The following is a 21,365-nucleotide window of genomic DNA, read 5'->3' as shown; positions in this document are numbered from 1 at the left end:
TTAGTAATTGATGGTGGTGCTTACATTCCATTGTTTAAGAAAATTCTTCTTACCTGAAAAGATAACTGATGAAATATTCCTTAGGTCAGATATGTGAAATAAATATTTGCATAAACTGATTTTGCAGATGAAAATCAAATTCACATCTTTTCGTGGAATTTTTAGTCTTTGTAGTTAACTTTTCCACAGTAGAAACAGTAAAATAGTTAAACTAAACTACATTTCTATTTTTTCAGACTCTTATGATATAAAAATTAGAAATAGTTTGTAAAGACAAATATGCAAAAATCAATTCTGAAAGGAAAACCTTTGCTAATGTGCTCTAGCGTCCCGGTGACACAGGAGTGGTGGAACAGCAGTGCTTATGTTACCAACAGTGGTGCCATTAAGTCAGTAAAGTTAGCATCAGCTAGTTTTTATTGACTTACATGAAACAATTTAGTAATTCTTAAAGTAAGATAACATTGGTTCCTGGTTGTATTTCTCAAACTGGAAGACGTGGATATAGATGTTTGCTAGCCACACATTATAAATCTTAACTTTTAAAAACTGTTTTCAGTATATCTAAAAATTTCACAATGCGGCAGTTAACGTATATGAGAGAGTAAGGTTTTGGTAATTAGATTTTTATACCCGGTCATGCTGTTCCACCCGAAGGTGTATGCAGCTCTTCTTGGCTTTGTGCAGCAATTGTGATGTTAACGATTTCAAAATAAAATCACTTCTTGAATAATTAAGAAAATTGATTATAAAAATTGTTTATAGATATATCATTACATTCGATACATATTTAGCTGAACTATTGGGGTTTCTCTGTGGAAGATTAATGATAGCCACCCATAGTAGTGGCCAGTTCCAAGGCATGGCCAAAGGCATGAAGGCTTTCTGATCCATCAGAGAAACTTTGTAGTATAGTCAGTATGACAGCGTTAGTTGAATTTGTCATCTTTTTAATGATAGGGTAGATTTTTTATGTTTATAGAGTCAGAAGAGAACCCATTTTCATAGAAGACTAACTCTGATATACATAGTAACTTTTAAGATTATTTAATTTGTGAATGTTCTATATATGAAAAATTAGTTACTCCTCTGAGGTGAAAAATGAATACAGGATAATGGTAGACTGTTTTGTCCTCATAGTTGAAATTCTTGAGTTATTGATTGGCCTAGAATCATAGTATTTATGCCATTGTTTCTCTTTGAAGTGTCTTCAGAGTTGTAAATAGTTTAATTTGTAAATATTGTTTTGGAAGTGAAAGTTGGAGATTGTTTTGGAAGTGAAATATAACACCTGATCTAAGGGGGAATTTTTATTTTATGCTTTGATCCCTGGTTATAATCTAGGCACTTAATATTAATCCATCTGTATACAATTCAAGTTATGTATACTTTGTATCTTTCTGTTAATCAGTTCTATCTCATATCATGATAGGAAAGGGATTTTATTCCAGTTATAGTGAAACAGTGGAATTAAAATATTTAAAAATGAGTATTTGATGATATAATTTGTTTTATTCTATTTAATCTATTTATATTTTAATTTGCATTTTCAGCCTGTCCAGCAATTACGATGCACAGATGAAGAGCCTTTTAAGGATTATAAGGATATTTTGTCACGTGTTTCGCATTGGTCCTTCCTCCCCCAGTAATGGCATTGATATGGGCTACAATGGAAATAAAACTCCAAGAAGCCAGGTGTTCAAGGTCAGAAAAGTATATGATATTGTTAGGAAGATAGACGTAAAAGAGATGAATTTGACAAAGCATGCATTCATTAATCAGAAACCTCAGGAACAGGAGGTAAATTTGGTTCGTATCTGTATCATATTTTAAGTTAGGTCCATTTTTCTTCTTTCAACTCTGTCTAAAAATCTGGAAGGTTTAATTGGTGAGCTCTCTACATTTTTCTTACACAGCAAGTTTTTATTCTTTGGTATTTTAAGAGTAGAGCTATTTATTGTATAATTTTATTGAATTATGTATTTTTAATATGATAGCTACCATTTAAAAATTTCTGGGAGGGAAAGAAGGTACTAAGTTTTTAGTAAATTTTTTTTGCATGTGTGTTTGTGTAAGTAAGATTATTTCATTCACTTGGCGTGGTAATAGTTAATTCTTGGGATCACTTAAGGAAGAGTCATTGAGATATTTCTTAAGATATTTTAGATTATTTCTGTGACCTCTTTTATGGAAGCTCATATGGATGGAATCCTTAAAGAAGGACTCAGATAAAATCCAGGGCAGTGTTGCTATGCATGGTATAGTTTTATGAAGTGAAAAAGTGAATAAATAAATTTTTCATGGCCTTTTAGTTTTTAAAAACTCAGATTTTATTAAAATGTGTAATTTAGTAATTTTCTTATGTACTTTTTGGTTTTGTTTTGATTTTTATCTTTTTACTCTTTGGTGCTGGGGATCAAACCCAGGGAGGGGTCTTTCACCTGCTAGTCAGGTATCTACATCGAGTTATATCCCAATCTCTTTCACGTTAGTTTTTTAAGTTAATTTTGCTTGAGAAGTTTGAGTATAAATACAAGATTATCCATCCAGAAAATAGTGTCAGTGTTTTCATATGCTGTTTACTTAAAATCTGATTAGGATTGCGAGTGTTACTATCTGTAAATTTTGTTGCTACTTTAATAATCTGTTTTAAGCCATTCTTTTCTTAGCTATTGTTTGTTTGTTTGTGGTGCTGGGGAGCAAGCCCAGGGCCTGAGCACGATACTTAGACAATTTTGACAAATACTTTTAAGTGGTTTGTAATCATTTTGACTGGTAGTTTGATTATTAAGTAACGATTGTCTTTTAGAGAGGTATGCAAAAGTGTTTGTGTATCTGTTTGTTTGTTTTCTATGAAAAACTCGGAGTAGGAAAGCAAGTTTTTAGTTAAATACTAGGTCTGTGTGTGTATGTTTTTCCTCTCTCGTGCCACCTTCTGGAAGAAGGAAATCATGCGTCTTCTTTTGATTTAAACTGACTTTTCACGCACCACTTCCTCCAATACTAGTTGGAATTTGCAGTTTTCTGGCCTTGTCATGTTTCAGTCTGAATTGTTAATGTGCTCCTAGGAGTCGCACTGCTCACTTAGGACTCACAGAATTGTTTTTAGTGCTCACTCTTGCTAGGATGAGCCTCCTTGTGATTTTACTTTTCACCCTCCTTTTTACTCATCTGTGATGATAAACAGAAAATAAGGTCAGGGCTGGGCATAGTCACAGTTACCCAGCTTGGACTTAGATTATATTTAACATTGTCTTTTTCGTTGTTACTAGAATTTAAATCTTACACCTACTTGATAATGTTATGAGAAATGCTGTCCTAATTAGTCTTTTAAAGAGCATTTAATGCTTGATTTAAATGTTAGTTTTCTAGTCAGGCAGTCAGAATAGACATAACAGGGTAGAAAAGGCTATTGTTACATTTCTTTTTAAAAATGAAATCCAAAATTTGTACATATATGGTATATATGAAATTCTTCCCATTTCTGTTATCAGAGTCTTCATTTTTGAGGTGTTTTCAGCATCATTGACAAGTGCTCTTGCCACTCACTGCTGTTCTTTTTAATTATGAACTTACTTTTTAAAAATTTATTTATTTATTAATTGGTGCCAGAGATAGAGCTCGGACCTTGCGCTTGCCAGGCAGGCTTAGGCCTCTGAGGTAAATCCCTGGCCCCTGAACTTCTTTTTGTAAAATGTTTGTAATCCAAAATGCAGCTAATTTTCAAAAACATTAATTCCTGTAACCTAGCCAAGAATGTAAAAGACCTATATGCTGAAAATCATGCTACGCTAAAAAAGGAGATTGAAAAGGATATTAGCAAATGGAAGGATATTGCTTGTTCTTGGTTAGAAAGAACCAGCATTGTGAAAATGGCCATACTGCCAAAACTGTTATACAGATTTAGTGCAATCCCAGTTAAAACATTATTAACAGACTTTGCGGGTCTAGAGAAAACACTCCTAAAATTCATTTGGAAACAGAAGAAACCTAGAATAGCAAAGGCAGTTCTGGGCAACAAAGGCAAGGTAGGAGGCATCTCAATTCCTTAGCTGAAATTATACTACAAAGCTACTTGGTACTGGCAAAGAAATAGACCTGAGGATCAGTGGAACAGATTAGAAGATGCAAAGACAAATACAAAGACACTCAGCTATTTTATATTTGACAAAGGGGCTGAACATGTTCACTGGAAGAAGGATAGCCTCTTCAATAAATAGTGTTGGAAAAACTGGCTTTCCACATGCCAAAGACTGAAAGTAGACCCATGTCTATCCCATGCAGTAAAGTCAAAATGGATCAAAGATCTAAATATTAAAACAGAAGCATGAAATCTGTTGGAAGACAAGGTAGATAGAGATCTTGCAGACTTAGGGGTAGGCAAAGAATTCATGAACAAAACACAAAACACAGGAAGTACTTCAGAGAATCAACAACTGGGATCTCATCTTATTAAAAAGTTTTTGCACTTCAAAAGAAATCACCAACAAAGTGAAATGAAAACCCACAGAATGGGAAAGAATTATAGCCAGCAACCCCTCAGAAAAAGGACTTACATCCAGAACATACAAAGAACTGAAGAACATCAAGCCCCCCAAATCCAAAGACTCTCTCCAAAGGTGGTGTCTGAGATGAACATACAGTTCTCAGATGAAGATATACAAATGGCAAATAAATTCATGAAGAAGTGTTCACCATCACTAATCATTCGAGAAATGCAAATTAAAACAGCACTGAGAGTCATCTCATTCTGGAAAGAATGGCTGCCATCAAGAAATCAATCGATAACAAATGCTGGCGAGGCTGTGGGGAGAAAGGAACACTGCTCCAGTGTCGGTGAGAGCGCAGACTGGTGCGGCCACTGTGGACATCAGTGTGGAGATTCCTCGGAAAATTAAGATGGGAAGTTCCTTTCAATCCAGCTATTCCTCTCCTGGGTGTTTTCCCAGAAAAACTGAAGAGATGATGTCACGGTGATGTATGTGCACCCATGTGTATAGCAGCACAATTTGTAATAGCTAAATCTTGGAAACAACCAAGATGCCCATCAGCCGCAGAGAGGATGAAGAAGGTGTGGTGTTTTTATACAGTGAATGTTATTCAGCTATAGAAAGGATGATCTTGAGGATAAAAGTAGGGACTGCACTGCCGTCAGTGCGTGTACGACTTCCGGTTCGTTTTGGGTAATTGAGATTACAAAAGTCTTTCCTGTTCGCCGCGTTGCTGCAGCGTGAGGCTGGAAACACCATTTAACTTTCACCAGACTTTTCCCTAAGGAAGCTGCTGTTCCTACTTTTCACTTCGGTCACTTCGTGAACAGTGTTAACTGTTCATTTTACTGTGAGGATTAACCAGTGGGCTTTTCATTAAGAATGAGTGAGTTTAAGGCTGTACTTATTCAGTGAGTAAAGTTGTTCAGCATCGTACTTTACTGATTTTAGAAGCCCTTTAAGTTCATCGTAACACAGTCGTTCTTCCGGTGTTAAAAGGGATTTTGAGTTTTCACAAACTTCGGAATGTTTGAAGGGTTCATTATCTCAGCAGAGTGAGCACGGGCAGACAATGTATGATGCGCTTTCTTTCTGTGCAAAGCAAGTTGGCAACTATTAATGATTTCATGGGATTGGAATTTGGAAGCCAAGGAAGACGGAGAAATTTAGCTTGTGATGCTGTCACTTGCATTGTGATATTTGACACTGTCAAGTTGCGAAGAGCCTGAGAGGGCTTCAGTGCACTAGACAGACGGTTAGTCAGTGTAGGTCCTGCCTGCCTGTCAGAGTCCACCTCACTTCGGCACATCTTGGCGTGTTAAACATTGTCCAGTAACTTTGGGATGATATATTGTAGCTTTGAAATATAATTTAAAATGTTTATAAGTCCTGTATGATTGTCATGTCCTTGTTGCATTGTACAGAAATAATAATTCTTGTGAAGATCACTGAGTACTATGAGGTGAAGTAATATTTTATTGTGCCAAGGAGACTGTTACCATGGTGATGGGCTTATTTTTTTCAGTAATAATTGATAGGTGTGGTGTCAGATGTCCTGTTTTATTATTTATAAATATTGAAGGCATCATAGATATGGTAAATGGTAAAAGAGAGGAACACAGAGACAGACGTCTAGACAGTCACAGACATTGAAAGAGAAAGTAAAACCCAAAATAGTTTACTTTTCTCTCCCTTCATTTTCTTCTAATTCTTTGCAATATTCCTATATTAAAAACTCTAGCTTTTTAGTGTTTCTGTCACTGTCATTATCATATAGTTTCATTTTTTCTTTGATATTATTTTTGGATTATTCAGGATTCACCTTTAAGTTTTGCCTCGTCAGTGTTTGAAAATAGGATTGTACCAGGTTTAAGCTCATTGCTCATCTGCGTGATCCCTGCAGCCTGCCTTGGCCTAGACTTCATTTCTATATGATGTGTTGATTTTCTGGGTTTTACCATTTGTCATTTAGAGGCCAGTTATTCCTCTTTCTTTCTGTTTCAAATAGTTTAATGTTATTACCTGTTCTTTCCATTTTGGAAGTTTATCTTCTGATGTAAAGCTAAGTAGTTTGCTGACATACAGAGTTTTTCCTTATCTGTGGCACGTTCAGTTAATGTTTCTCAATAGAAGCAGTAGATTGGCCTGTGTTGCTGCAGTTGTGATGGCGTGATTTGCTCATTAACATTAACTAAATCACAGGAGAAATTTCTTTTTTTCTTTTTTTCTTTTTTCTGGTACTGGGGATCGAACTCATGACCGCCTGCTTGCAAGGCAGGTGCTTATGCCGCTGAGCTAAATCCCCAGCCCCTGAGAAATTTCATTATTCTCAGTAAGAGTGTTTAAAATAGGAGTAAGAAGCAATACTTTTTTTTTTTAGTTGTTAATCTTTACTCAGAATTAAGAATTTGCTGGAGGCTGGGGGTGTAGTTGAGTGGTAGAGTGTGTGCTTAGCTCGTGTAAGTGACCCTGGGTTCAGTCTCCACCACAAAAAATCTGCTAGTCAGTATTTATAGAAGTTTGGTAATTATATGCATTGCTTTAAATATTATTGTTAATTTTGGATTGTGGCACGTGTGTGTGGCCCTATGTTACGCGTGTATACATATGCTATATTTTATTTTTCTCATAAATCATCAAAATTCTAGGAGTACATATTATAATTCCCAACATTTACTTCATTATGTCAAAAAATTTTAACTAGATAAAACATCTCTTTTCAATTTAAAAAATGATTTTTAAAAGTAGGTATTTGAAAATTGAAATAAGACTGCTTAAGTTTTGTTAGATTTTAGCTTTCCTTTTTATGCTAAGGAATACATAAACGTTCACCGTATTTTTCCGGTATACCTTGTACATACAAATTAAATGTTAGGGGGGCTGGGGATTTAGGTCAGCGGCATAAGCACCTGCCTTGCAAGCAAGCGGTCGTGAGTTCGATCCCCAGTACCGATAAAAAAGGAAAAAGACAAAAACAAAACAAAAAAACCAACTTAAATATTAGCTATGATGAAATTTTCCACGTATGTGACATTTGTCTGTGTTTCTACTTACCTTCAATCTTTATTGTCATTAACTTGGGAAGATAGAAGTGTCTGGAGCACATTTTTTCTTGTATACTATTTAGGTATATGGAGTTGATTTTTGTGTGTTTTTATCTCGTAGTTTAATAGTGATTAAAAAGCGTATTTTTTTCTTCTTAGCCTCTGGAGTTGCTTTGGCACTCATTAGATGAATGGCTCGTTTTAATAGCTACAGAATTGATGAAAAACAAGGAGGACTCCACGGATATCACTTCTATTTTACTGAAACAACAAGGCCAAGATCAGGACGCCACTTCCATCCCAGCCTTTGAGCCTCCAGGAGCTGGGAGCTGTGAGCGTCTCTCGACGGGCACAGGGGAATCTGGACCGGACGCTCTCGCGGGGAAGCAGGAGGCTGGCGCAGACTGTCAGGATGTTATCTCCATGACGGCCAACCGGCTCAGCGCTGTCATCCAGGCCTTTTACATGTGCTGCTCCTGTCAGATGCCTCCAGGGTAGGAAGGCTGCGGCTCGCTTCTTTTCCTGATAGATGAAGAAAAGCCGTATTTTTGTAATTTCAGTAGCAACAAATACTGTTTATTGATTTTAGGCTCTGTTCCAATCTTATTTTACCGTACTCATTGTCTGACTCTAGATCTGGTACAAAATGTTTACATTTTTAACAGGTGCGATGTAATTTGTTTCTGTGTAAATGGTGAATGCCACCTTGTATAGCATCTCGTGTCACGTGTTTACATAATCTATTAAGGAGAAGTTGTATATTTTATTTTGTTTCACAAATTGACAAGATGCGCCCCAGTTTTCTAAATTATAAAGAAGATCTAAACCCAAGTTCTTTCAAAAGGTCTAGAAGGCCTGAAGTTCAGTACATGTGATCACACTTGCTGAATCGTGTCCCCACTTTGTGTCTGTGTGTTCTGACAGTGTTTACTCTTTACAGAATGACCTCACCTCGTTTCATTGAATTTGTCTGCAAACACGATGAAGTTTTAAAATGCTTTGTTAACAGGTAAGGTTTTCTGGGAGTCAGAGACTGCCGTAGCTACCTTTCCTGCTTTACATACAGTGTCATCTGTTACAATTAAAAACTGCTCAGTAACCATTGGAAGGGAAGTAGAGAGGATTAACGCGTTTTGTCTTTACATCTGTGTCTCTGTATCTGCATCTGCGTTTTGCTCACTGGTACTCATCTGTCCTGCCCACTTACACAAAGTCTGTTTTTCTTTTAGAAATCCCAAAATCATATTTGACCACTTTCACTTTCTCCTTGAATGTCCTGAGTTGATGTCAAGATTTATGCATATCATAAAAGCACAGGTAGAGACTTTCTTCCTCTTGATTTTAGTGTGTTTAATGAAATTAATTTTTAAAAGTGGAACGTTTACTGATTATTATACTTGAAACTTTTGTAAGTAAGAGGGATAGAATGACATGTTACTCTAAGCAGTAAAGTTTCCCTTCAAGAAATGTGTGTTGAGTGCCTACTGTGTGCGGAGACCTGTGCGGAAAAGACAGCAATGCATTGCTCTGTTGTCTGAAAGGAGTTGATGACATGCCAGGTAAATGGTCTTTGAGAAAATGATTTTATTCCAAAATATATTTGGGAAATTTGTAAAGCATAAGACCAGTATATAACGGGATTTGGGGAACCTTTTGGTGGAAATAGTGATTTAAAATAGGGATTTTCTGAAGTTGCTTGACTCTGCCAGGTTGTACCTATTCATTGCATGGAGCTCAAGTCCAGTGAAGTGTGCTGGGGAAAGGCTTGTGTTGCTGCTTATTAGCTACGTGATTTTGGGCACATTTTAAAAAGATCCTTGAGCCTTGAGTCCTTGTGTATAAAATAGGAATGATCACAGCAGCTTCATAGGATTGTTGTGACAGTGAAGTGTTTAGAGAGTAACTGACACATACGCTCAATAAATGTCGTTTTTTGGAGATAGAAATATTTTCCTTTAAGCTAGAAAGCAAATAATTACTTGTTTCTTTAGGAATTCAAGTAATAAAGAGCTTGAAGTAAAGGGAAATTTCAAAAATGAAATAGATTTTTAGGTGGCTTTCAAAAGCTTGGAAAACGTGGAACGTTGCAGAAGAAGTAAAGGGAAGGACGAGCGTCCTGCCAGAAGTGCAGGCTGGCAGACGGGAGTGTCTGCCTTGGTTTGCCAGGCTGTCGGAGGCAGTGACAACTGCTTCAGGACAGTTACGCCATCCTGCCAGTGTTTTAGAAGATAATACAGATTGGAAGCTGTGGTTTGATTAAGCAGTCATAAAATGATAAATAACATAAGTAGTTTTTAATGTCTCTAGTTACACAGACTTTTAAAAGTTAAAAAATCTTTTATAATATGCACATGTAAATGGAGATCTTTTGATATCTTTAATAAAGTAGTGTAAAGGAGAAGATGATAGCTTATATTGTTTGAATGCTAATTTTAGACTTAGTACCATATATTTGCTTTAAATGAATGATTTTTAGAACAGTCAGCTTCTTTTATTGAAGCTGAAGGGGTTATGTAACTAACTCATTTAGTCATTAAGTAGGAGAACCAGGAATTAATATTCTGTTTGGTTCATAAGTTTTTCTTTTTTGGTGCTGGGAACCAGACTCACGATCTTGTACATGTTGGTCAGGTGCTCTTCTGTTGAGCCACACCCCAGGCCTTCCTTATTTATTTGCTGTGTCTGAGCCATACCTTTAACCGTTTTAAGTTCACTTTCTTCTTTTCTGTTTGTTCTCCTAGTGCTGGGATTGAATTTAGGGCCTTATGCATAATAGCCAAGCATTCTGCTTCTGAGCTACATTTTAGCTTCCTGGGTTCATTTTGTTAACCTATACTGTAGTACCTGCTTCTTTTCTAGGGCAAATGAAAAAATAGGTGAAAACAGCTTTTAGTTTTTCAAACAGAGGTAGTTTATTTACTCTTTTTCCATAACCTGTTCTTTTCACTTTTTATTTCCCAAACAATTTAGTCGGAAAATATTTGTATTATACATCTCCCCGTATTCACCCAGAAAGGGAGTTTTGTTGATGCACCAGGGTGAAGAGACTCCCCACATGGATAGTCGGGCTGTTGTGGGGTTTGGAGCTCGGAGATGGTGAGGAGGTGTCTGGGTAGAAGCAGGCTTAACATGGGCCGTGTAAGTTGGAAGCGGCCCATGCGGAGGGGAGTGGTCGCTGTTGGAGTTACCTGCAGTGGAGAGGCTTCCCTGCAAAGGAGATGGCTGTGCTCAGGAGAGAGGAGCGAGGCTGGAGACTGATGAGAAGAGTAACTGATTCCTTATTTTTGGAGCAAGTAGTTATAAAAGGGCAGAACTAGCACAGAGTCTGTGCTGCTGAGTTTGAATTGGAGATACGTGTGTGAACTTAGAGCTTGCACTCTTTAATGACAGGTTAAACAAACCTGGCATCAGTTCTTGGTCTTCATGTGTCATTGTGGATGAATGAGGGCTTATTAGAGAAAAATGGCAAATTGCAGAGCTGGGTTATGAAAAGGCCCAAGATGAGCCTGAAACATTTGGTCGTTCAGGAAAGTAAAGAACCATTCAAAATATGGTGGAATTATGTCACTGTGACTCAGAAGTCAGCTCAAGTGCATTTCCACTGGTCAGATTGAGAACAGTGTAACATCAAAGTAATGATAGCAACATAATAGATAAATAAGAGCGCCCAGTGTGGGGGCCACTCCTGTCATCCCAGGCTGTGGCAGGCTGTGGCAGGAGGGTCTCTGGGGGTGTGAGGTCAGCCTGGACTGTATAGTGAGTTCAAGACAGCCTGAACTACACAGCGAGGGAGCCTGTCTCAGAAAACAAGCAAATGAACAGAAAACCCGTACGTCTTTTCTGAAAAATTAGTGAATAAATACGGAAAGTTTTGTGAGGTGTGGGATTTTTATAGTCTCAAAATATGTCCTCACAGAATACTTTCCAACTACACAGAGAAGGAGGTGCTGCGCTGTGGAGAAGTGTGGCACAGTAGACACACTCGTGTGCCAGCTGGAAGAGACGAGCCTGGCCTTCCTTCTGTGATGTTTTCTAGAGCTCACGCTCCGAGGTGAGCGTGAGGAAGCAAAGCCAACTCCACTGAGAGTGTGCAGACAGTTAGCTGGCCTGTGTGCTCAGGAGCATTAAGATTGTGCAGATGAAGAGAAGGGTGAAGAGCTGCACTGGAGTTCAGGAAGCAGAGACGGGGCAGTTAAAGGCAGTTCATGAAGCATTGTACTGTGAAAGATCACTGGAAAACAATTACAAGTTGAAATTCGGTCTAAGCATTGGATGCATCAGTGTCCTAATGTTAATAGTTGTTATCTGGTTACGCAGTAGAAGTGCTTTGTAGGGAACGTTCATCGAAGTGTACGGAGGACGTGGCAGGGTATTGGCAACCTGCTCTCACATCAAGGAAAGTAAAGGTGCTTTTACTCTACTGTACTTGGAATTTTTTTGTAACTTAGTGACTGTTCCATCCAAAAAAAGTTAAAGAGCAACTTCCACTACCAAAGGATTGACTTCTTCTTCTGTTGGTGGTTTTCAGGTGGCCAGTAGTTAAAGGGAGAGACATTTTGTATTGCTGTACAAATGCTATTAAAGAGGAGCCACTATAATCAGTCCTGTTTTGTGAATTATATATGGAAACTCAGGTACTCAGAAAGTTTATATACAAAAATGCACCCTTTGGCTGTGCAGGTGTTTTTATGTGTGCATGTGCTTGTGTGTATGTGTGTGTGCGTGAATCCATTTATTGATATTTACAGATATCTTACTAGCTTTTGAAGGTAGCAGGTTGTACCTTTTAGTGTTCCACGTGAATTAGTTCAAAAATTGCCATTCATTTTTCTCAGTTCACATTTTATGGAATAAAGACAGGTTGAGATCTACAGTGGCAAGGATCTACTGTCATTTTAAATAGTGATTGACAGTAACTTTAATATTGTTATGAATGGTATTAGAATAGAATTAAATGAGTGTTACTGAATGTTGTTGACGTTGAGTATTCTCTCAAGTTACTTGACTCCTTGGAGCTACATATTTCTCTTCTGTCAGATTGGGATTACAGTCCTGTTACTTGCTTCTCTTGTGAAACTTGGATGTGTAGTGCATGTAAAGGGCTTAAAGTAGAACCTGGCCGATAGGTGCTGCCTGAGTGTGAGCTAATTTATGATTATAATTATGAGTATTATGTTATACTTGCATTATTTCATTTAATTCTCACAATCCTTGAAGTAGATATTTTCTGTTTTACAGGTGAAAAATCTAGGAAGTTTTGAAAAGATTAGTAATTTTCTTAAGATCCCAGACCTAGTGGTAAAATTAGGATTTTGTGTAATGTTTATCTTACTCAGAGCTCACGACTAAGTGCAGTGCTTCAGTGCAATGTTTTACTTACTGTGCTACCAAAATGTTAGCAATAACAGCATTAAAATTTTGAGTTCATTATATTCCAACCTGTTTACTAAAAATAAATGTTTATATGCAGACTAATGCATATAATAACATCAGTGGCAGTGTTTTGTTAAAATGTGGAAGACTTGCACGTGCAGATAAAGTTACACATTCAACTTTAAAAAAAGGATTATCTAAGTCCTTTTCTTACTGAAAAATCAGATATTTTAAAAGTAATGTGTCATTAGTTATCTAAATTAGTATTTTTATTAAGATTTAAAAAGTAAGCCTTTTTAAAAAACACTAATAGTTAATTTCACTAAAATGAACAAATTTATTGCTGTCTTAGAAATTGCCTGAAAGGAGAATTCTTAGTGGTGTTGGATGGTGTGATGTTTATCTCTTCAAGAGTGTGAAGAGGAAATATAAATAGCACCTCACTTATGGTAGTTGTTTTGAAATAGAAATCATTTCTTTTTATAAGCTAATAATCAGTAATTACAGTATGTCTCTGGGAGTTTAAGGGATGAAGAGCTTGCAGTAAATGGGTATTTTAAAAAGGAGGTAGATTTTAAGTGACTTAAAATCTTGGAAAGCATGGAATATTGTGAAGGGAGTGAAGGGGGGATCAACATTGTAGCAGAAGTGGGGGCTAGCAGATGGGAAGGTGTCTAAGACTACAGTGACTGTCGCAGGCCTTTCGTTTAAGTGAGGAGTAGGATAGGTTGGGGTCGTACCACATTGAGCCTGGGTTGTGAGCTTCAAGGATCTTTGCTTGGTAGGCTGTTAACAGGCACCGATAGCTGCTACATCTTCGAGGAGTTGGCTTATCCTTCTGGGCCTTTCTGTGTGTCTCCCTTAACCTGCTCTGCCTTTTTTCTCCCTGCGTGCAAGGCCTACAGAACTGTTTAGTCCTAGTTCAAACCAAGAAACCTTTGTGCTGCTGAATCTGCAGTTTCTAAATTCATGGTGTATCTGTAGTTTGTATTTCACTGTTAAGAACTTGATTTTATACAAATTGAGAATTATACTCTTCTGTTATTAATAGTATTGGCACATACAAGGTACTCAGTTACACTTTCGGAGTAATTACAGGAATTGCAGATAACTTGCAGCTTGCTTTACCTCACAAATGAAAAAAAGCTTAAACTTTCTTTGCTCTTCAAGAGATCTCAGTCCTTAGCTTTTAGGGTAGAAGAATGGAAGACTGAAGGATAACATTTTTTTTTTCTATTGCTGCCTTATATTATAAAAAATAAAAAGATTAAAGCTAGTTGTAAAGGATTACTTTCATGAAAAGTTAAATGAAACATGGGCCATCGTTTTTCTAGGTGTGACAATTCATTCTTGTAAGCTTTTTTGGATTTAAAATAAATTGAAAGTAAATATGTTCAGTTACATTCGTATTAACTTCTTAGATGTGACATCAATTCTTATTGTTAAAAATGTAGGAATTAAAAAATGCACTATTTAGGTAAAGTATTTCAGGTATGCTCTGAGTAGTTTTGTGAGCAGTTGTTGAAATGTTACAGCATTATTAAATACTTACTGTAAATGAAGTCTAAGAATGATTATTTGTAGAAATTTACTAGTACTAAGCATGCTAATAAATCTCGGTAATTAGGGAACTGAGACACTGCTAACGTATTTTACTGTTGTTTTTTGGGGATAGCCATTCAAAGATCGTTGCGAATGGTTCTATGAACATCTGCATTCCGGACAGCCAGATTCAGACATGGTGCACAGGCCAGTGAGTGAAAGTGACATTCTGCTGGTTCACAGAGGTGCGTTCACAAAGAAGCTATACGTGTGTAAGGTGTGAAAATTACTGTAAAGTTTAATATGTAAAATTAACCAATACTACATATTTAGATTCTATTTTTAGGAGTAGCTGTGAAGTTGTGTCAAAAGCAAATTGTGCAAAGCTAAAGCAAGGGATTGCTGTACGGTTTCACGGAGAAGAAGGCATGGTGGGTCCAAAATAAGTGACGTAGAAATCACGGTGTATAAACAGAAACATTTGATGTTTAATATTTGATTAGAGAAGAAATTTAGTATGATTTTAATTTTATTACTGTTTAGAAAAACTCTCCAGTACATTTGTGTTGATGATAAATTTTATTTTCTTGAATTTAGGGTCAAGGTGTTGTGCGTGAGTGGTTTGATATTCTGTCAAATGAGATAATTAATCCTGATTATGCACTGTTTACCCAGTCAGCTGATGGTAAGTTGAGTGATTAGAACTCCTCTGTGGCTTGTCATGGTTTTCAGACTACTTCAGTACACGTTATCTTTGGTTCCCACAGTAGCTGTGTGAGCCAGGTGGGATATTCCCATGTCACAGAAGTGGAAACTGACATTCAGAGGGTTTGTCTACGTTGACACACCTGACGGAGGTGGTAGAATTATTACTAGAATTTAACTCAGTGTAACATTCTTTCCTGTAAGCAGCTGGTTTTCAAATGCTTGTCTTCTGGTCTGATACCGGCCATGACGGAGTTCTCATCAGTCCTTTTAAATTTATTCACTTTAAGCATTGTCCTTTAGTCTTCTTTTGTTGTTGTTGTTATTGTTGTTGAATAAATATTTTCTTTTTATAAAAGAGTGTGGCTAGTAAATAGACGTAAAAAAATTTGGCAACCCCATTTGAGTTTCTTAAAATTTACTAATTTTGAAAATTAACATTTTGGGGGCTGGGGATTTAGCTCAGGGCATAAGCGTGTGCCTTGCAAGCATATGGTTGTGAGTTTGATCCCCAGTACCAATGAAAAAAAAAAAAGAAAGAAAATTAACATTTAGAAATTATGATAGTAAATCTTAACTCATAATTTATTCATTCATACTAACTTTATTTTTAATCCTTTTAAGAGCTCATCACCTGGCAACTAAAAAGCTACTAAACACATAATATAGCTGGACAGTTCTTTTTGTGGACAATGGTACTTGTGACTTACAGTGTTGGTATAGTAGATGATATGCAGATAGTAGCTGCCTCATCTTTGTGAGGTTTATTTGAGAAATTTCTAAACTAATACTTATATTTGAAATGATGGTGATATTTGTTTGCAGATGTTTGCACAGTTGCCTGCTTTTCCCGAAAGTGTTTTCTTTCCTTAGAGATGCTTCCTCAGTAGCTTTTTTAAAAAAATGATACTGGGACTTGAGCCTGTGGCTCATGCTTGCCTAGCAAGTACTGGACCACTGAGGTAGCTTCCCAGCCCCTTTTCCTCAATGTTTTGCTTTTACATTCTTTTATAAGAAGTGAATACCGTATCTTTTCATTTTCCCTTGAAACTATTTCATTAGATTTATCAGTTATTTTTTCCTGTAGCGTCAGTATATAGCATAAGCACATTATATATTTTTTTAATAAATGAGTAAATTTGTAATCAGAGTTGCTGATCATCACAGAAAAGATAGGAAGAAGTTGAATCTGAGGTGTTAGCGTTGTTTTTCTATTACACTAGATTTTGGTAAAGTATTGTAACTTTGGAAGTGTTTAATTTGGTGGCATTAAGTGCAGTACGTGGAATATACTGTGCAGCCATCACCACTAATTTGAGAACTTTCTCATCGGCTCAAGAAGAAACTGTTAAGTAGTGACTAGCTCTCGTTCAGCCTTCCTCGACCCTCACATTACTGATCATATAAAAATACTGCCTATTCTGGATACTTCTTAGAAGTAGAGTTATACTTCATGGCTTTAGATTTTAACAGTAATCATTAACTGTCAGTAACCTTTGCCATTTTTACTTTAAGCTCTGTCGTAATTTTTACCATCTAATTATTTGCCATGTGGAAGAATTGGTTGATTTGTGGACCTAGGTGGGGTGGTTTTCTTATCACTGTTAGTAGGTATCAGGTTCAGTGATGAGGTCCATTACCTAAAACCAGTTGTACATTTGAAATTGTTAGTTCTTCTTAGAGTGTTCTATTCCTTAGGAAACAAAAGCTAATGAACACCTACTGCAGTGGGTGTGTATAGATGAATGAGACAGTGTCTGCCTCACGTTATAGCCTGGTAGTCAGTTGACATGCTTAGGAAAGTAGGTGTGTGTGTTTGTAAATGATATTTATCACATATTTTTCCAGGGTTTCTCTGGTGTTCTTCCAACTATTTTTAGTCAAAAGTGTCGTAAAATTTTCTGTCTAAACACTGAACTTGCTCTAATGAGGATGCGTGAGTTGTTGGTTATCTTCTGTCTTTCCCAGTTCTGCTGCCTCGCTGTGTATTCCATAAAGAATGTTACTGTGGAAGCTTGTATTTAATAGGCCCTTAGCTTTGCTAAAATTGCATGAGAATCTATTTTATGTACACTGAAATTATCCATCTTTTTAATGTAGATTCTTGAGAATAAACTTTTTTGTACTTATTTAATAGGAACAACTTTCCAGCCTAATAGCAACTCCTATGTAAATCCTGATCACTTGAACTATTTCCGGTTTGCTGGACAAATCTTGGGATTAGCTTTGAACCATAGGCAGCTGGTCAATATTTATTTCACACGATCATTCTACAAGCACATTCTCGGTATGGTTCTTTTATTTCCAGTGACATCTATTTTCATTGGCTTCCTTACAGCTTTTAAGGGAAAACTAAACAGATAAGTGGTGGCATTTTGTATGAAATAATTTTTAATGGAGACTGTGTGTGTAAGTTAGTTGGGAAACAAAAAGGAAGAAAATAACTGTAAATCTTTTGTCTGAAAGTTCTGTTTTCCATTTAGTGTGTATGTTTAAACAAATAATACATCTTAATATGAATATATTTAAGATAATTGGAATTTTTGAAGTTTATAGTAGCTTCCTTAACAGCTGTTTCAAAGGAAGATTACATTGTAAAGTTGTGGAAGAAACAGGCTCAATTTAACGAACTTCCAAATTTAGTGTCCATTTAAAACGTGCTGTGGAGTGGAATATATTTTGCAGTTTTCCAGAATTTCTGTAGAGGGCAGTATTTTACCATTAAACAGATAAGGAAAAGCAGGCACATTTAGACTGTAACTGCTGTATTTTTGCATTTTTTTTAGGTATTCCTGTAAATTATCAGGATGTTGCATCCATTGATCCAGAGTATGCCAAAAATTTGCAGTGGATTTTAGATAATGATATTAGTGATCTGGGTCTGGAGCTGACCTTTTCTGTCGAGACTGATGTGTTTGGAGCCATGGAAGAGGTTCCTTTGAAACCTGGAGGCGGAAGTATTCTTGTGACACAAAGTAACAAAGTGAGTACCCGAGCCATTGTTTTTAGTTTGGCTCCCTGATAGTTGGCAAATTATTTTGTCACTTGTTAGATAAACTTTTACTGTGGTAGTTTCACAACAGATTAAAATATTTAATTAGGGAAATTGACAAATGTCAAATTTTAAATTAGAAAAGGCCATTTCAATATCGTACTGGCTCTGTTGAGATGGTTTCTAAAACTGTCTTGATATTTAACTGATTTATAAGTCAGTCATCTGCATTTGAAAATTTTGATTCAAAATAAAGCTTAATATTTATGTCAGATAATATTTGCGTCATTTTTGAAGTGCCATAATAGTGTGCTAATAGAGAAAAGAGGAAATGCCAGTGTTTAAACTTGGTGCTCATGCCTTTGGATTCTATTGTATTAGTCAGATTTTTTGTTTTTTTACTTTATCTCCTCTATGTATGTTACTATAAAATCTTGGTACTTATATATATTTTAAATTTTCTTACTGTGTCTTTATACAGTTTATTTTGGTATATTCTGAAGGACCTTTAGATTCACAACATTGGTTGGTTTGGAATTCAATTATCATTATTTTTCCTTTCTTTAGTCATCTGTGATTTCAAGGCAGCTTCAGAATCAACTAATTAGGAAATAGTGTTATAAAATATCTTGTAGACTTAGGTTTAGTAAAGTAGGGATTATTTTAAAGGACTGAAAGACTTGGTCACACGTGTACATGTGTGTAAAGTGTGTGTGTGTGTGTGTGTGTGTGTGTGTGCTTTCAGTGCTGGGAATTAAGCCCAGGGCCTTATGTCTGCTGGCGAAGTACTCTACCACTGAGCTACACCACTATCCAAAGCTTGGTAACCTCTTAACAGATCACCGAGCCTCAATTTTGTATTCTGTAAAATTGGGATTAAAAAACATGTTAGTAACAATTTATAAAAAGGAAAATTGTAAAAGTTATTTTTAGATTGCATTCTGTAAAAATAGGTTGTTTTATAGGTTTCACATATAATGGGAATTGGAAACCTATTAAAATATTTTTACCTTTTAAAACATACATTACTATATATATATACAAAAAATGAAGTTATTAGAAATAAAATCAAGAGCTTTCCTAGAAATTGTTTCAGCCTGCTCTTGTACATAAGGACACAGATGTCTGAAGTGTTAAAGGCAAAGATGTCGCTGAAGTCAGGTGCTCTAAATAAAACGTCTCACGTTCTTCATGCGGAATGTGAGACTAATCACAAGCAATTAACTGATTTTTAATGTAAGCTGTGGAAGATGCAAATAGTAAAAGGCTTAAATTAACTTTACAGTATTTTTGGGGGTGGCAGTGAGTAAATTGAAAGTCTTTGTTAGATCGTTAGTCTTGCACTATGTTATTATTTTCTTTTGTAAGAGATCATACCCTGAGTTATGACTAATGAAGTCATAGAATAGTAAGCAAGCAACTGCTTTTCAAGAGAACCATAAACATGATCTTTATGTGAAAATACTCTATATTGTGAGGCGAACTGTCACTCCTTTTAGGTATTTTAATATGACAAGGCGGAGCGATCCTGTAACAAGTCTGAGATATATGGTTTTATATGTTTATATTGTATATCCTAGCAACACCTACCCCATATAACATGATTTTTTGTTTAGATTTTCAAAAATACTTTATTAGTCCTTTTGCATTTGTGTTTTCTATTGAAATCTTCTGGAGAGAATGAAGTTAATAAATAATTAGAAACAGGAATATCCTTAGTCGGCCCAGGTAGGTAGCTGGGCAGCACAGTGCCTGCCTGGTAAGTGCAAGGCCTGAGTTCAATCCCCAGTGCAAAAAAACAAAACAAACAAACAAACAAACAAAAGAGCGAAAGAGAGAAAAGAATAAGCTCCCGTTGAAGTTACGCCTTTCATTGCGAGCCTGTCGTAGGCTAGAATATCATGGTCATATTGAAGAGTCAATGTGGAATATATTTTTATATAATTCATTGATTGATTTTCAGCCAACTTTAATGTTTAGGATTATTGTAGGGATCAGTCATTAATGTATTAATTCTTCTCAACTTTCATATTTGATGAAAACATTTCTCCCAGTTGGTTGAGCTCTGTAATTCTAACTTTACAGTCAGAGCCGAGTGTCACTGTCTTCACATTGTTGCTTTCATATTTAATGATCATTTGTGCGCACTTCGGCAGCACATGTACTAAAATATTTAGTGTTCATTTAATAAGAAAGTTAACTCATTTAAAACTTTTAAAAAACTTTAGAAATACATCGCATCTCTAAGAAGTCTCTTTGCTTAAAATTGTATTCAGTTTACAAAAGTTTATAATTTAAAAATTTTAAACTTTTTTTTAGAAATTTCATTATTATTTTTTCTCCTTACACACTTTGCCATGAATTTTACGTGGTTTTAGGACTAGCACATCACTTACTTTTTTAGACATAAAGCTGTAGGGTCTAGAGCTCAACCTTTTGGTTTTAAGCGCATTGAACTTAGTTGAGTTGACAGACTTGTTAGGGAGAGAGGACTTGAGGCAGCTGATTTCCATCCACATGGGAGTCATTTATCCCTAGTCACCTTTGTTAGTTACTGAGCGGGATAAATGAAATAGTACAGCCTCTCATTTTAAAAGCAGTGAATTAGTAAGTGCAAATAATACAGGCAGAGAAAATCATATTTGAAATATAATGTTCTTTTAAATTTAATTTTTAAAAAATTTTGTATTTGTTAATGACTTGCTTTAAAAATGAGAGGATTCCTCATGATGTCATTTTTGAAAATGACTAAATTTTTAGAAGCGAAGAAATTTAGTATTTAAAGTTTTAAGATGTCTTCTGATTTCACTGTTCCTGCCTGAAGGCCAAATTCCTAGAGCCACAGATTGCTGGGTCACACAGTGCCGTGTGTCCGTCTCGGACCTTCATTCTAGTTCTTAGGGTTGAATGTAGGCTGCACGGGTTTTGTGTGCAAGCATCACTATTGTAGCATGAATCGTAAGATTCCCCCAGATAGCGAGGCAAGTGGGAGTGCGGCTGCATTTCAGGGAACAAGGAAGCCTCAGGGCGACGGAGCTGGAGCTGGGAGCAGGGCGCAGGCTGCAGAGGGAGTGAGTGCGTGAGGACAGCCAGTGGGGCGCACACAAGGGCCGCGTCCTGGGACTCATCCCCAGCCAGGGGGTGAAGGTCTGGGGATAATCGCGTACGTGCAAGAGGAGAGCAACACGGTCAGGTTTATCTTAGTTTCCTTTTTAAAAA

At 36.4% G+C, this 21,365-nt stretch overlaps 1 protein-coding gene across 7 annotated transcripts in view; it reads left to right on the top strand.

Moving 5' to 3' along the window:
* Positions 1–21,365, top strand: part of Hace1 (HECT domain and ankyrin repeat containing E3 ubiquitin protein ligase 1) — a 90,081-nt gene that overhangs the window by 50,014 nt on the left and 18,702 nt on the right. For 3 of the 7 annotated variants that reach the window (XM_063253939.1, XM_063253936.1, XM_063253941.1), the window contains 9 exons: positions 1,554–1,800; positions 7,694–8,028; positions 8,475–8,543; positions 8,764–8,851; positions 14,583–14,694; positions 14,783–14,880; positions 15,047–15,134; positions 17,292–17,441; positions 17,941–18,137. In XM_063253939.1, the coding sequence (XP_063110009.1) occupies positions 1,554–1,800; positions 7,694–8,028; positions 8,475–8,543; positions 8,764–8,851; positions 14,583–14,694; positions 14,783–14,880; positions 15,047–15,134; positions 17,292–17,441; positions 17,941–18,137 (1,384 nt within the window). Of the gene's footprint in view, positions 1–1,553; positions 1,801–7,693; positions 8,029–8,474; positions 8,544–8,763; positions 8,852–14,582; positions 14,727–14,782; positions 14,881–15,046; positions 15,135–17,291; positions 17,442–17,940; positions 18,138–21,365 lie in introns of all 7 variants that reach the window. The other 4 variants (XM_063253940.1, XM_063253938.1, XM_023563451.2 and 1 more) reach the window with 2 other exon arrangements.

The sequence above is a fragment of the Cavia porcellus genome, unplaced genomic scaffold, assembly GCF_034190915.1.
Source record: "Cavia porcellus strain 051 isolate PalLab524CR breed Dunkin Hartley unplaced genomic scaffold, mCavPor4.1 scaffold_7, whole genome shotgun sequence".
NCBI classification, from domain to species: domain Eukaryota; kingdom Metazoa; phylum Chordata; class Mammalia; order Rodentia; family Caviidae; genus Cavia; species Cavia porcellus.
Note: the sequence above shows the minus strand (reverse complement) of the source record. Positions and strands in the feature narration are given on the sequence as shown.